Here is a 17067-nt window from a genome sequence, read left to right on the forward strand (position 1 = left end):
TATTCATTACGTGCATGTGTACATAAATATAGTTAAACTCTTATAATTATAGTATCAATAAAACTAAGATGCCACTGTTCCAATTAAAACCTTAAGAGCAAGTCTCTCTTTAATCTCTCTGAAACGAGAAACTGGACAATTCGCTTGAACGATTTCTTTAATTTTTGATCATTTTAATAGACATTGATTGGCAACTTTTGACGATTATCTTTATGTTGAAAAATGGTTGATAACACGATATTCACTGTCAGCACAGCAACACTGGCAGATTGTCAGAGGACGTCCAGGCTCCTACATATGGAGCAGGCGTGTGTACTAGGGGCTGTTTCATCGTTCCATGGGCCACCTCGAAAGAAGATTCCGAATGATACCAATTATGTCATCACCGCGCCATACAGTCCCCCGGTTGCGTTCCCTGTCGTGCCACGGATTTCAACCGCATGTCAACCCCTGCCTATGTCTTCACCCTCGTATTCTTCGCCGCGTAATACGGCGGAGCCTCTGCGGGGATCCGCACAATCTCAGGATCGGAAGGAAAATATGTGATTGTTCTTCGTTTACGGTCTGCACACGGTGAAACGTAAACAACAGAAGACGAAACAGTACTAACAATGTAGATAGGACATCAAGGCAATCTATTTTATCGTCAGGTAGCATTCTACTGATCGAACGATATTTTAACCCTTAGCGGACGAGAGGCGACTCTCGGTCGCCACGGTGTTTCGCGCGGCAGGACGAATGGCGAGTGAGAGGCGACAATCGGTGTTTATGTTAGATTTTGTTATCTCCAACATTATCCAACCTACTGTTTTATGTGAAAGTCCCTGAAGTGGTGGAGCAAATTATTTTTCCGGGGACTGGAAATTTGTTTAATCGATTCGTACATTCTCTACAAACATGTAAAAAGACAGAGAAACGAACAGCCAGTTACACATTTGAACTTTCGCAAAATTTTGATCAACAAATTGAGAGGAGATTATCGTCAACCACGAGATAGATCTTCAAGTTCGACGGCCAACTCTGACGAAATTCGTCTAAACGGAAAACTGCAGGTAATTGTTACTGTCACAAAGAAAGATTACAAAGTTTGTTCCAATCAAAACAAACCAGGGGGAATACATGAGACGACCTGTTTCTGTGATACATGTCCAGACAAACCAAGAATGCATCTTGGTCAATGTTTTATAAACTATCACACCGAACGAAACTACAAATCATAATTTTTGTAAAATTATGTTCATAAAAGTGTGAATATAGATAAACTAACGAAACATAACGTATTTTTAAGATAATTTATATGTAAGATCACTTTATTGTACCATATAAGACACTTGACATATTTGCAAAAATCGTCTCGTTCTGCTACCTGACTCTGCCGAAAAAGTCGTCGTCCGCTAAGGGTTAACCCTTAGCGGACCAGAAGTATTTCAAGTTTACATACCGCCGAGTACAAGCTATTTTAAATACGGAGAAAATTTATGTACCAAAGATTTTTATATGAAATATAGAAAAATGATATTTATTTTTAAATAAACATTTATTTAAATTAATTTTTAACACCGTTTAACACTTTGGCTGCCACGCCAACAGCCTCAAAAATGTTATGAAATTAAAGTATTTTATTCAAGGAAATTTAAATTGAACTATTCAGTCGTACGACATCAATTTATTTTGTCAACATTCTTGCGTTTTGCGAATTCCAATAAAATTAGGGAACTATAATAAATTCACGTAAAATTTAGTTTTGAAGAAATTTCTTCAAAGAGACACAGGGATGATATTTTTATTTAGGCTGTTAATTAAAAATAATTTTTGTTACAGCACTCTTTAGTACAGAAAATGACATTGTTTTAAATAAACTATGAATGAACAGAGGCACTCTGAGAATCCTTGGCAGAAATCAAAATTGCAAAGGGTGTCTTGCCGCTAGACCTCGGATTTTTATGTAAAATAAAAATTTTCTGGACTAATTGCAGGATACGAAAGCCACTTATGCATTCCTTCCTTTCTTTAATTATCTTATCGAGTTACGAATAATGGTATTTTCGAATAAAATAAATGTCTTCAATGTGTTCTATTTGATCTACTCATTTTTATCATGTATGCATAAAATCAGCAGTCATACTTATCACTTCCAAGGACGTGATTATACACTGTTTCTTCATGAAAATTCCTATTTTTATGAATAATTACATAAACGGTCGATTGAAAGAGAAATAAAACCGATTCGAATGAATGAAGTAAGAGCAGCTGATATAAACAATTTATTGAATTTTACGGAGTACGTGTAATAAACATGTAAATATCTGCAATTTAAACGCGATGTGGTATTATCTGTTTATATTTTCTTGTTTATTCTATTGTTATTACACCGCGATAATAATTCGAATTCGACGAGTTTTATCCGGCTCGTAAACGGCGAACCGCGTGATTTCCAACATTCTTTTAAGGACATCCTCCGCCATTTTCTAAGAAGCTTCGATCAGGCTCACGAGGGCGTCAGGCCTAAATGAGCAATCTTCAAAGGACTGCAGCAACAATCACGGTTTCGTAATCAACTATGCAAACGATCCGAGGCTCAATAAAAATCGCGGTATCTATAATGGCGTCGGCGGCGGTTTTTGCTCGTAAACGTTTCCCGTGAAATACGCGCTAATAACGCAACGGGTCGAAAACGTTGCCGGGTAAATATACCTGTCCACGGTTGTACTTGCATGCAACTGTGTGCGTCCAGATCTCGCTGCCACGAACGAGAAGTGGCCGTACACGAACGAGTCTCTTGACATCATAGGCAGCGCGCCTTCGAGTACATTACGACCGCTAATGATAATTACAGCGTTCAACCCCTCGGATAAACGGTCGGATCGTTTCTACTTGGAAACTCGGCACCGGATCCGCGGATGATACTTCTGTCACGCTGTAAACAACTTGAAATTGTGCAATCGTCGCATTTTATACTAATAATTCCGTCCGAGAGTCCTGGTTCCCTCGGCTACGACACTGCCGATAAAATCATTAAAAATATTGTTTCATCTCTTGCGATGATCGGGCTGATCTGCGATGAAAATTTCAAGCAGACTTTAATGAACACGAATGTTGCATAGTTCTTTTATCGCGACCTTGTATCGCGATCACAATTTTATCGAGCAAAATAAGGAGAAATTATTTAGGGAAGGTACATGGAAATATATTTAAAATGATATATAAAGTTATTTAAAATGCTACGTAAAATTATTTGAAATCGTACATAGTTCTTTTAACGAAAAATGAAACTCTTTTTTTTTAATAAATACATAATACTCAACGTCATAAAATAAAATTCTGTTGGTCGAACGCAGCGTCATTTTAAAAATAAATTTCAATGTAGCGCTAAGAAATTATTAATCTATTTTCTTAAAGGATCCTGCACGAACACAATACGTGATATCGCAAAATAAAATTCTGATGACCAAGCATCCTCGTTTAAAAATTGTAAGGAAATGCAAAAATTGTAGGACCAAATTAATGGCATTCAAAATTAAATGCCATCACACCATTAGATACAATTCTGGCGATCCAGAGACACACCATGAAAAATTACTAAATTATTTTTCAAAAGAATCTTTACGTTACTAAAACGTATATTTAATGAATTGTTAAAAACGTAAGCGTTGTATGGGCAAACAGGATCAATATGATACGAATAAAATGAAAATAATCGTAGAAAATGTAAATGGTGTTTTAGGTTGGAAAAACCGTCTTGATTTTGGAGTTAAAGTAACTTCGAAGTGTTGAAGCAATTGAAAAAAATCAATTTCTTCATAGACTATGAAATAGTTAACATGGAAATCGTATTCCGCACGCTGCGGAGAAATGAACGGACAGGTGAATTAGCGTTCCCGCAACAGAATAACGATTCCCGAATAGAAAGGACAGTTATCGAGACCGTATCGGCCGATTAGTATAAAAAAGCCGAGGAGATAATGGAAATAGGAGCGAGGCTCGTTCGCATAGATTCCAGGGAGATACTCACGAGCAAGTGGTCCGCGTAAATAGAGTTTGTTACCGAGATAAGAACGTTCGTTTGCGAGCCGATCGCTATTGTATCTGGCTGTGCGCCGATTACTCGAGCGTAGGGCACTTGTCGCCGATAATTTTGGCCCTCGATCCCGACAAGCCGACCGAAAAATGTCATCGATTGCTCCGACAAAGGGGAGACGAGGCGGCCTCGAGTGTCCCACGAGTGCGTACTTCGCAAGCAAATTGTAACACCCCCATTTGAAAATCAGCGGGACGCTAATTGCGGCGGTCGGGACCGACACGGTTTATTGGTTGCCTTGGAAATCGTCTGTGAGAATGTTTACACCGGTATTAATTAGAATCCCGCAGTTTTCCCTTGCGCAGTTCTCGACCTTGTATCGCGATCACAATTTTATCGAGCAAAATAAGGAGAAATTATTTAGGGAAGGCACATGGAAATATATTTAAAATGATATATAAAGTTATTTAAAATGCTACGTAAAATTATTTGAAATCGTACAAACAATTACTTTACATGGTACACACGAAATTATTTAAAACGGTACACAAAGTTATTTGTAAAGGATCCATAAAGTTATTTAAAATGGTATACAAAATTATTTGTAGATGATACATAAGATTATTTAAAATGGTACGTAAAATTATTTCAAATCGTACAAACAATTACTTTACATGGTACACACGAAATTATTTAAAACGGTACACAAAGTTATTTGTAAAGGATCCATAAAGTTATTTAAAATGGTATACAAAATTATTTGTAGATGATACATAAGATTATTTAAAATGGTACGTAAAATTATTTAAAATGGCGCGAACAATTATATAGAAAAATTCTACAAAATCATTCAAAGTAATGCATGATTTATTTATATATTTTATTGTAAAGAATATTTGACATTACTCTTTTTGATAAGTAAGTGCAATACAAAACAGTGAAATCATCAAGAAAAACGACCTAAAATATATCAATCTGTTATATCAATCTTTGTTAGAAAAGATGGCAAACAATCTATTCAATATTAAAACAAAGTATATTTATTATTACTTATACGAATACATGCTTTTTTAAATTATTCGTTATTGGACTTCATAGCTTATTATTACTTATACGAATACATGGTTTTTTAAATTATTCGTTATTGGACTGCATAACATTTGTGATAAAAATAAATGCATTAAAAAGCAATAACACTAAAAAAAGAATTTTCTGAAAATAACACTGCTAGACTTCATTTTCGAAATCAATCTCTGGGGCATTGTTAAAAAAATATGGCAACCGCTCTATTCGATTTTAATAGGAAGTGTATTTATTATTATTTATTTGAATACGTGTATTTTCAATTATTTGTTATAAGACTGATTTAGGGAAAAAGTAAGTAAATGAAATACAAAACGATAGAATCGTTAGTAGAATTTAAAAGTAGTACTATTAGATCAGTTTCAACTGTTTAATAATCGTTAAAATAGTCGATCAATCTTGATTCACAATTCTCGATTCTTGCAACTGATGCAGAAAATGAACGATGCAAAATTATTTCCAACAATTTGTACCGAAAGAAACGTGAACTAAATAATTGATTACCATCTAAGCTAAATTACAAACACAAGTGACTATTCGCTAAAAAATGATACGAACTTTTTTAGTTTCGACGGAATAATTGAATTTCCGAGGGACGGGAGCTGTCGGCTTTTCTCAGAGGCGTACCGGGAACGAACGGGGAGATAATGGCCGCGCCATAGATCCCGGATGATCCCTAAAAATCAGACTTTTATAGACAAACGATCTACGAAGGTTTATTAGCCGAGGCCGTTACGAGCGCGACGACGGATACCGGCGCCGTGACATTTTGAATTTTAATGTGGCAATTAAAATATGTTAAACAGCTACTTAATACCGTGCTGCTACAAGCATCGGTGTACCTGTGTGTACCCGTTCCGCCGTGTGTGTTTGCGTGAGCGCACGGTCGGGACGCGGACAGCAGTATTTCATATTTAACGCGAAACCGTAACTCGCCGCGGTTGCCGCTTCTTGTTGCCGTTGTTCTTCCTTTTTTCGATTCATAATTTATTACTGGCCGCCATTGTCGGGCCACCGAATGCGGCACGAATACCTCCACGGATACGAGAGTGCATCTCGATACAGCCCGCACGCATATAAATATCGGGCCGAGCGCCGAGAATCTATGCGCCACGAGGCCGAACCTTGTCCGGGGAAATTTGTTTATTGCAACCATGTGTCACGCGAGTCTACTAATTTTCTTACACGAACGAAAGCCCTATGTATCTAGGAGCTGCACCGGAAATCAGGTTTTTAGGTTCGCTTCTTTTTACCTAGAGCTCAATTGTCACATTGCAACGATGCCACGGCACGCTACTCGATGTTCTAGAGGCAAATGATTGCAATGTTTAATTCAGAGTTGCGCGGAATTACAATTGAATTACTCGAGGAATTGGAATTACAATTATACTTCAGTGACATTGCAATTCGTAATTTAGATCTTCATTCATATCAATGATGTATAATAGAATGTAATTCGCAATTACAATTGGAGTAGAATTACAGAACGCTAAGTATATATATATATAATTAAATTACATTAATTATAATATACTAAGAAATTACATTACATTAACTACAAAATACTAAGTAATTAAATTAGTTATGAATTATGATATAATTTAATTCAAATTATGAATTACTATGTAATTGAATTAAAATGACGAATTGCAATTTGCGATGTAATTGAATTGAAATTACCAATTACTGATGTAATTTAATTGAAATTGCCAATTACTGATGTAATTGAATTGAAATTACCAATTACTGATGCAATTGAATTGAAATTACCAATTACTGATGTAATTGAAGTAAAATTACCAATTACCGATGTAATTGAATAAAAATGACGATGTAATTGAATTGAAATTACGACGAAATTGAATAACAATTTTTATCCCATTAAATTTTGACCTAGAATACTAGCGCAGATACAATTTGTTCTGTTGCTTACTTAATGTCATGTGCAAGTGGAATAATAAAATATAAGTTACTTAATTTTTAAGTGACTGTTTGGTAACATATGTCGGTAAGTGCAGGTGAGAAATATACGGAGCAGAAGAACATTTTTCTTCCGCGTGACATATTACAGTGATTACACTATTTTATTCTTCCACTCGAGATCGTAACGTGTTGTAAAGGCTCTCAAAATCAGACCACCGACCCATTAAACAGACCTTATTAATATTGTAATTCCCTTTTAATACGCGTAAATCTAGGATCAGGACAAGGCCACCGTGAAGACTATTTTATGGGGTCTCAGTTTTTATAGAATCTTTGATGCAGCGGTTCCTGGAGAACCTTCCAAATACTTCTTCGGGTGTGTCCTCCTTTTTTTCAAACATCTCTTCCTGAAGCCATCCCATAAACAATGGCAGCCATAAACCTTTAATTGACCGTGGAACCGATCGAATTAATTTCGCAATATTTCGACCCTAATTCCACCCCATTAATTTATCGTTTTTTGATTTCTCCAATTAAATTGTTTGCAATTCTAATGCTGGGTTTAGCCTAGATAATTCATAATTAATTTGTCACATACCGATCGCACATGGGTGACACTACTGTTCAACAAGGGGTAGAAATGAGTTTTCGTTTGAAGCAACGATCACTGCAATAAATCCACATATTTAAACATGTTTAGAAACTATATATGTACTATCAAAGTTAAATATTCATGAACTGATTAAATAAAATTGCTTCAAAGTTTAGCAAAAATTTTAGTGCATACGTTGCATAACACGTCGCATTCATAGTAATCATTTTTAGGATCATGATAATTTAGCTTCGCGAGGTTAAATTGCAAAACTGGGACATATTAAATTTTTTTCCCCTTTATTTCGTTTATTTCATAACGAGAAAATTTCATACGTCTTATTCGATAAATATAGAGATAATTATACTCGAAAACAGACCAAAATCGCTATCCTAGTTGAGCTAAAGGTGTTCCCTCTTTTTTCCAGTTCGACACACCCGAACGAAAAACTATCCAACGTATCCTAAAAATTGTTAACAACACCAACGGTAGCTGCAACACTTCTAAAACCTAAACACAGTTTCCGAATGAAATCCTACACACAAACACACACACACACACACACACACACACACACACACACACACACACACACAGCCTAACAATCAAATCTCGTCAATACAGCGGGCATCCCGTTGCTCCCCGAAGACAGTCTGTTCGAAAAAGACAGCGACAACCCCCGCCGAATCAGCGCGATATTCCACGGTCCAATTCACTGTTCGCTTTATCCGTGTCGGATCGACCTCTCGATCTCCCGGTATTCTCGAATTTATTCAATAAGAGGAAACAGAATTCCTCTTATAAAATAATCCGTAAGCTCATTATCGGCGGGGCGCAGCCCGGTAACGAAGGATTCTGCCTCGCTGTCAATTCCCTTAGCACGTGAAAAGGACACCGGCGTTATTAATGCTCTCTCCGCACTCTCTCTCGGTTACCCTCTCCCCCTCTCCGCCTCTCTCTTTCGAGCTAACGATTATTTACCTCGAAATATTTATACCGTATCTCCATACATACCCATTATCGTGGGTGTATGATAAATGCCCGGTATGAAAAATCGATTTTATTGTCGGAACAGGCCCTGGCACGTTGCAGCCCGAGCATTCCATCCGTCTGTCCGTCCGTCCATCCGTCCGTCCGTTTTCTCCTCGCTGGTGTGTTCGTCTCGTCTCTCGTCTGGGTCGTTGGATATCCACACATCGGTCCCGGTGTGTTGTGGTTGAAACCGTTCGTACCGTTTCGACACACGGCCGGCTCTCCCCCTATCCACCCCACCCCACCCCCCCTCCAGCCATGCGTGCGTATGGTGGTCCATCGGTGATGGATACGCCTACTTTTGATATTTCGGTGATCAATAACGTTCCTCCGGTGCCATTCGCGCCGAAGGAAGATCCATTATTCACCCGCAGTCGCCGGTGAATAAATAATTTACCACGTCATACCAGCACCATCAGCGCGACTGACTTCGCGCCGGCGACCGCCTAACTCTGCCGATGATACGAGATATCTGTGTTCGTTAGCTAACGCGACGAGCCTTGGTAAATCACGATTCCAGCCCCATTTTTTTCCATTTTCTTCCTACTCTTTATCGTTCCGCGTTCTCGATTTCGTCGTTCCGGGACATTGATAACACACGGGCCCCTTGGGGATTTTAGAGACGGCACTGGGGGTTCAGATATGATTCAGCGAATGTCACACGTTGTTAAAGAGTTAGAAATAACGCGAAGACGGCAATGTCGACATCTATTGACGTTAAGTAAAAAAGAGAGTAAGTAAAACATGATCGGTAGCAGGACACGTTCCAAGTATCGGTAGACAGTTGATCGCAGCCGTCCGTGGCAACAGGTGTACAGAAAAGTGTTATGGTGTTCAGAACATACGTTCAAACAGTAATAGAATTTCGCTGCAAATCTTTTGCTCCTAATTCAATGTACATGCTTTGTGACGGGTTTATTTAATTATTGGAACTGGAAATTGCGCTAGAAACGGCCAGCTTTTGAATAGTGATGCAATTGTCTGTTCTAGTTAGACTGTAACGAATTGTTTTTTTTCTGTACTCAAACAGCGGTAGAAAATTTTAGAAATTTTAAAAAATTATAGAACGTGCGGGAAGAATGTGGCTATTTTTTTACATTTTAGTTTGTTCGAATATCTTGTGCTGTTGACGAGATAATTGCTCGTGAAGTTAGGTGTTGCTTTCACCCCCTTATGCTGCATACAGCGATAGGGATTGGCAGATTTTTATTGGGGAAAAGTATTCTATTAAACTAAATATTATTATTATTGTTATTCATTGGATTCAGGCTGTCATCCTGAAACAGGATGTTAATAAAAATCTTACGGTGTAGATGGTTTAAAATTTATTAATTAACAAGATTGAATGCTTACTTGGGGAATCATTCATCTTCGGGATATTCTCCAATAACCCCATCCTATCGACTCTTTAATAATCATCTTTATATGTATGTATTGGAATATTTACATCAATCTCTAGATTCGATTAAAATTGATCGACAAGATTCAATTCTTCGCAATCGAAATGTTTCTTGTTTGTAGGAAAGAAAATGTTCTCTTGAGCTTCAGAAAGTTTGCGAGGTTTGCTACCGTTCTTTACCAAATTCTATAACAATTTATATATCACAGGAATGCTCAACAGTACTTAACCCTTACAAAGAATTTTATATCGTTGGTACACAAGATTATTGAAAAACATCCGAGACAAAATCTAGAGAGCTACACCATACGATAAACAACTCCATAGAGAAACATCAGAACACAGATTTTGTTATCAATCGTCAAAGTTGTTTACTCAAATATGTTATCATGTGTACCGTCTAAAACAAAAATGGCGTAAGTCAATTTTTTGCTAGGTTGATTTAATATTATCAAATCATATTTCATTAAATAGTTTACTTATTGATTTTCTCCTATTATTTTAACTGAAAATTTGAAAGTTTGGCGTAAATTGTTATCCATACATCACTTACGTTATCAGTTCGTTCGTCGTCGTTCACCGTGTTAAGGTTCATACTACTATCGTCCCCATTGCATTACGTTAAATATACCTAATTAAGATCTGTCGCATGTAAGAAACGTATCAAAGTCCAGAAAAATCGTCCGTCGATGCTCGAACCAGAAGTCAGTGAAATAAATCCAATAAAGAAGAAGAAAGTATATATACATAGAATAAATGGATACCCGTTTGCCTGCACGGGGGTTGGTCGTTTATCCAGCCAAACAATACCGTATCGTTTTGTGAACGGGCAACACCATCTACCATGTTGCTACTTTCATTTCCAGTAAATTATTCAGTGTTTTCAATATGAATAATTTGGTGAGCGACCACGATTCCGAGCGAACAGTTTCCGGCAGGACGAAGCGAGTCCGATAATGACGACCGTGACAAATCAGCGTCGATTAATCTCCGGGCGAGCACGTATAGCTGTATACGTAACTGTGGGGAACGTGCCCGTTTTGTTTATTAGGATCGGTAGACCAAGGGGGCCGTTTACAAGGTGTAACTATGTGGCCAGGTGGTCGATCGTGGAACTCGACCAATGAAAACCTTACGTCAGGAATGACCCCCAGCTGGGAATTCTCTGGCCGTCTTGCTTCTTCTTCTTCATCCTCTTTACTTTCTTTCTTTTTTTTATCTTCTCGCCTCCTACGGCGTTACCTCTTCATCTTCGCTCTTTTACACGCGGCGTGGTACCAACTGTGCGAACGCGCGCTCGCGCGCGCGCGCGATCGAGCGAGGCGTGTTTCGGGGGTGCCGGCGGATTCGGAGATAATTACACGATCGATATGCTAAATATCTCTCGCCTCAATCACGTAGATAAACGGGGGCGCATGGTAAATTGGATTAGCCGCGAGATTACCGGAACCAGCCGGGCCACCCTCGACACTGTTTGCTTTTACGGCACCGTGTTTTTGGCGGATGATCCACGAGAGATCCACCGATTTTGATCGATCGCTTTTTTTCCTTGACGCGTCAAGTAACGGTGTCGGTCGCATACGGATCTCACAGTAACTTTTGATACAATATATTCGAATAAACTGAATTTTACTGGGACGTTTAGAATGCGTTACTGTTACTGCTACACTTTTAGTGATATTTGGGTATTTGTTCACCAGAATTGTATTTTATGGTGTCAAACATTCTGGATGCTTGAATACTTAACATTAAACTTTCCGTGTTAAGTCAAGTTTCAAGGGTTATTCAATTTCGTATCGTTAATATTCGAAATAGTGTAGCTTTCTTAATTAAAGAATTCTATTCGACTTGGATAGATTGTATGAAATAAATCATATTTTTTTATTCTTCATCGATGATGTAAAATTTTGAACAAATTACGCAAGGTGGAGCAAGAGTGTAGCTATCATTTACTTTTTCGTTCGTTCGAATATCTTGGATAGTTCTTGAGATAATCATTTGTGAAGTTAAGGGTTGGTTTCTCTCCCACACACTTAACGGTAGAACTTACACTTAAACTAATAAGAGAAGAGTATTTTATCGAATCAATTGTAATGGTAATTATTGATACACTGAATATAGATACTACTCTCATGAATGATAAACAAAATATTAATAAAAAGTTTACCATGTACACATATCTGTAAAGTTTGCAAAATAGAAAGGTTGAATATTTACTGAGCAAATAATTAATTCAAGTGTAAAAACAGGATAAGTGAAGATTTCGAGAATTGTTTAAACCTTGTATCAAACAGTTAACAATATTTAAAAGTGTATGCAAAATTTCAACCGTGGTTTCATAAACTTAGTAAATAGGAAAGAAGTACCGTTTTACTAAAAAGTAGACTTCTTAAATTTTCGCACCAAGGTCTTTCGATATATTTTCTGACGATCTCTATCGTGTTAATAAAATATATTTCAAACAGTATTCGAGAGAGAGAGAGAGAGAGAGAGAGAGAAATAGTAAATAGTCAATGTTATTTCAAATCGTACCAAGAAATTATGTTTAAATTAGTATAATATTTAGAGGATGTTAAAAATAAATACATTCATTACATTTTGATTAAATTTTACCCAGCACTGTTCACCACACTAGTTCTCCAATAAATTGTTACACAGTAAACTTGCAATAGCCCTTGCCTTCTTGTACTATTAAGTATTTGCACTATTTTTCAGCCTTTTTCTTAACTCATTCATCAGCCCTTGCACTATTTAATTTAAAGCCAGCTTACAATACTTTATTTATTGCTAATAATATACCATAAGAGGGAAGTATAAAATTCGGTTCAATCTGACCCGGCCAGCGGCCAAGGATCAAACACATTGTAGGGTTGATGGGCAGCGCATGCCAGCCATCTGCAACGAAACATCGACGAGCCGGTCGTGAATACTTAGCCCCGATAAAAGTGTACGAAAAATGGAATGGTAATATCGCGGAACGAGCACGGCAGATGAAAAATACGCGAGCGGTATGGGTACTGGTATGAAACGGACGCGTGAAAAATGGCCGGCGAGTTTTATCATGTGTCCACGTTGCACACCGACATTGGTTTTCGCGTTTCCACAGGCGCAGGCAGCGGCCTTATTCACATACGACGAATATAATAAATAACAATACGAGGCTGCCTACAGGTACCGGGCCCCGCATAGCTTCGCCCTATACCTGAACCGCCGCGGCGCGTCATTAAAATTATTTATGGGGAAATAAGAATCCGAAGCCTTTAAGTCCACCTCCGAGAGTTTGCAGGGATAACCCCGCGCCGTCTCTCCACTGTGTATCTCTCGTATCCTCGATCCCCTTTAGTCCGAAACCGTCTGTCTGTCTGTCCGGGCTTATGGGTTAGTAGATTAAACTCACGCTCCTCGCATGTTCCACTGCATAAGTTTGCACGCGATTTATCCGACCGTGTTGGACACCCTTGCACTGTCCACGATCCACGCACGATGGACACACGCGTCCCATGGTCCACTGTTTTTGCTTCCGTTGCAGATTCTACGATTTTTTCAAAATTACTTCAGCCGTTGTCGTTAATGTCCAAAATCTCCCACATTATCAGAGCCACTGAATCAATGAAACTGAAACTAGAATTTGCCGTAGGTATAAATCACCGTAGACTTTACCATAGATAATATTAGTTTAACTCTTTGGTGTTCTGAAAATCCTAGTAACATTCGATTTGTTCAATATATGTATTACAATCGAATCGAACTTTGAAAATTAGTTAAGACAACAACACTCAACATGTTGGACAATATTATTTGTAACTAACGTTATAATTCCTAATTAACGTTATAAATAGTTTTGAGTGTTGTTGTTTTAACCAAATCTTGAAGTTTAATTTGATAATGTTAATTATAAATAGTATCGTAATAAATAATATCGTATAGTAAGTCAGATTCGTAACGATGATTTTAGACAAAATCTCTCAACACTTTATTTACCAGAAGCTAATCAATAGGCTTTTTAAATGATTGACTTATGTCTGAAAGAAGTACGATAATTATTTTTTGAATAATTATTTCAAAGGAAGTTGTTGCATTATGTTGATCCACAAATAATTTGTTCGATTTTGGCTGAAATCACTGCCACCTCTGAACAATTTTTTCAGAAATTCCCGTCTGTTAATTGTTGACTTCGAAAGGATAAGTACAAAACTGCCGATTGTATAATAAAGTGTTAAGTCTTTTTCTTCCACGAAATGTTATCTGAAGCGATAGCATTACGAGTGGATTAAAAAAGATAGTACTTAATTGCAGCTAAAACTTTAAAACAATACACATTCGATCTTTTAACCGTAAGAGGGTTAAATAAGGGTGGCGCACCTGCTGAAGCAATTATCCCAGAAGCTATCAATTTTAAGAAACTAATTATAATTTTTCGAACAACTTAGTTAATTGACAACAAAAATGTCTATGCACGTTTTTAAAATATAAAACATAAAATTTCTAATAAAATGTAGACTGAGTCAAAAAATACTACTACTATCACGATAACGATATCAAAGAAACTAAAACTAAGAATGGGTGATAAAAGACCCGAAGAACGCAGCAGGCTCAACAACTGCTCCGAAATGATTCTACACGTGCAACGCTCAAAGATAAGAATAAAACGAAAAATCCATTTTTTCCAACTCCTTACAATAATAACTAAAAAACTTTCCTAAAAACAAGAAATTCTGCTAGACTCTGTCCGAAACCTTCGTCACGAATCTCTAACTCGATATCATAAAAAAAAGAATCGATTATCAGGATGGTCCACCCACCGATCACCCCGAAACCCAACAATTCCGGTGCAAACAAATTCTAGACACCCCAGCACCAGAAAAGAAAATTTCCCCTGCGAACGGTGTTGATTAAGTCTCGAGTAGCAGAAGACAGAAAGCGTAGTGGGGTAGTACTCTCACGATTTCATATTTCGAAAACGAAGTTCCAAACTCCGGGGAACATCTCATTGAAAGCTATCGGGACGTGTTGTACAATTACGCGGGGCTATCTCCGTCTAGGGAGAAAGATCTTCGAGAATGATCCTGACGCGAGAGGCGACCAATCGAGGCAGAGTGATGCTGTGTTCGGAGCGGGGACGATGGGCGCGCGCGCGCTCTCTGTCGCGTGGTAGCGCCACATTCGTCCCGATGGGCGGAGCCCCAGCCGGCCAATGGGAGCGAGCACAACCGTGGCCCGGCCCGAATCGTTTCTGCCACGCCCACCGTACCGCCGCCGTTCTCGGTTCGTGTTCTCCGTGGATCGTGTCCGTGAGTGTACCCCGCACGGGAATTACGTTATTATACTGTCGAGCGCACCGAGTCTCGAGCCATGCTGCGCTCCTCGGGCGTAGCTATCGCTTGCTCGCTATCGCAAGCCCCGTGAATCCGTTTATCTTCCGCGCGGTTCGACGCGATGCGTTTGGGATTCCGGATTACGCTCCTGTGATCGATACTGCGAGGAATATCGCTGGCTGCTCGGCTACCGTCCTGCCGTTGCACCCCCAGGAACCATGAAGGTAAGTGCGGCCTCTTAATCGCTGCCATCAGCAGCTCAGTTTCTAAGCCTGTCGGCTAGCAAGGAGGCGACACGTTGCTTTGGGATAATTGATCTTAACGCGAGTTTTGAAAGCATTTTCTGTCCGTCAGAAAATGTAGATAATATCCTCAATATCCTCTGAAGTTATAACAATATCCTCTAAAGTTATAGCTTGTGGACATTGATAATAGCGTAATTTTTGGCAGCATTGTCTGACTGGCAGTCTGGTACAGTGAATTTTTGGGGTAAATTGTGGTTTATCATCCCCTAATGTTGTAGCCTCGAGTATCAGGCTCTAGAGTCTATTATTAATTGAGAAAATTAATAACAACTTGTAGAAATTAATAACAGTGCAATTCTTGATAGTATCTTTTGGTTGTCAATCGGATCTGATTAATTTTTCATACAGATTCCGATTAGAACATCCCCTCTAAAGTTGTAATGGTGTGCCCGGCTATCATTTTAGAGTCCTTTTATTCCAGCAATTTTCGATATCAAATCACTTTCTAACTGATCGAATATTTTATGCAGATTGTGATTACATCATCCCTCAAAATTACAGCCCCGAGTATCAGTCTCTGAAATCTGCTGGCGATTCAGTGGATGACAAGTTTGTCATAATAGATAATAACGCAATTGTCAGTAATATTTTCTAGCTATCAGTCTTACCTGGTCTGCAATAGGGTATACTATAGATTGAGATTTAACATCCCCTAAAATTGCAGCCCCGACTTTGGACTCATCGATATATGTATAGTAATTCAATTACTTATTAATGATATTTTCTGGATAGAAGTCGGACCAGGTGCCTGAAAACATTTTTAACTTCAGCAACCCAAAAAATTAAGGTCCTGGGCATCAACCTTTGGCTTCTATTGATACTGAATCGAATAAGTGAATGGAATCCTGTACAGTAATGCTGGCAATATATTGTGGTTAAAATTTTTGTTATATATTTGGTATAAAATTTTCAATCGCGACGAAGTTCCTATTCCACTTCGGACTTCCGCAGCTTCCCGAAGTGTGCACACTTTACTTGCAACGAGGTCTACACTTGATCATCGTAGAAAACCTCAGGAGATACCAATGAGCTCGAAGATTCGCGACTCATTGCTTACAAATCTCTAGATAAGCAACCCAGGATGATGAATAGTTAGAAATGCGCAGTGTCATCCCCGTAATGTCCATAACAAGCCGCAAAACTTCGGTATTCTAATTTCCTTGACGGTTGCATGACCGAGACATACTTCGATTGGATTAGAAACTTCTGATTCGCCCTCCACTTAAGATTAGGAGACACACGAGGAGATTATCCGAACTTTTCCAGTGATGCTATACTGTTTCCATTAGACAGTTTGCTACTGTCAATGCCTTCGCTGTCTAGAAACCGGAACTTGGTCATTATTACTGCGAGAAACAATCGTTCTGCCTTAATTTTCATCCCTTGTCGACCTAAGCAAT

General features: G+C 38.4%; 1 protein-coding gene across 5 annotated transcripts in view; it reads left to right on the forward strand.

Moving 5' to 3' along the window:
* The first annotated feature begins 15349 nt into the window (after window positions 1-15349).
* The window catches only part of Awh (LIM/homeobox protein arrowhead), a 38882-nt gene continuing 37164 nt past the window's right edge, over window positions 15350-17067 (forward strand). For all 5 annotated transcript variants that reach the window (XR_004491009.2, XM_033476271.2, XM_033476273.2 and 2 more), the window contains exon 1: window positions 15350-15586. Coding sequence is in view for 4 of the 5 variants with exons in the window: in XM_033476271.2 (XP_033332162.1) it covers window positions 15581-15586 (6 nt within the window). In the remaining variant the exon portion in view is untranslated. The remainder of the gene's footprint in view (window positions 15587-17067) is intronic.

This window comes from Megalopta genalis, chromosome 6 (genome assembly GCF_051020955.1).
Source record: "Megalopta genalis isolate 19385.01 chromosome 6, iyMegGena1_principal, whole genome shotgun sequence".
Taxonomy (NCBI): Eukaryota; Metazoa; Arthropoda; class Insecta; order Hymenoptera; family Halictidae; genus Megalopta; species Megalopta genalis.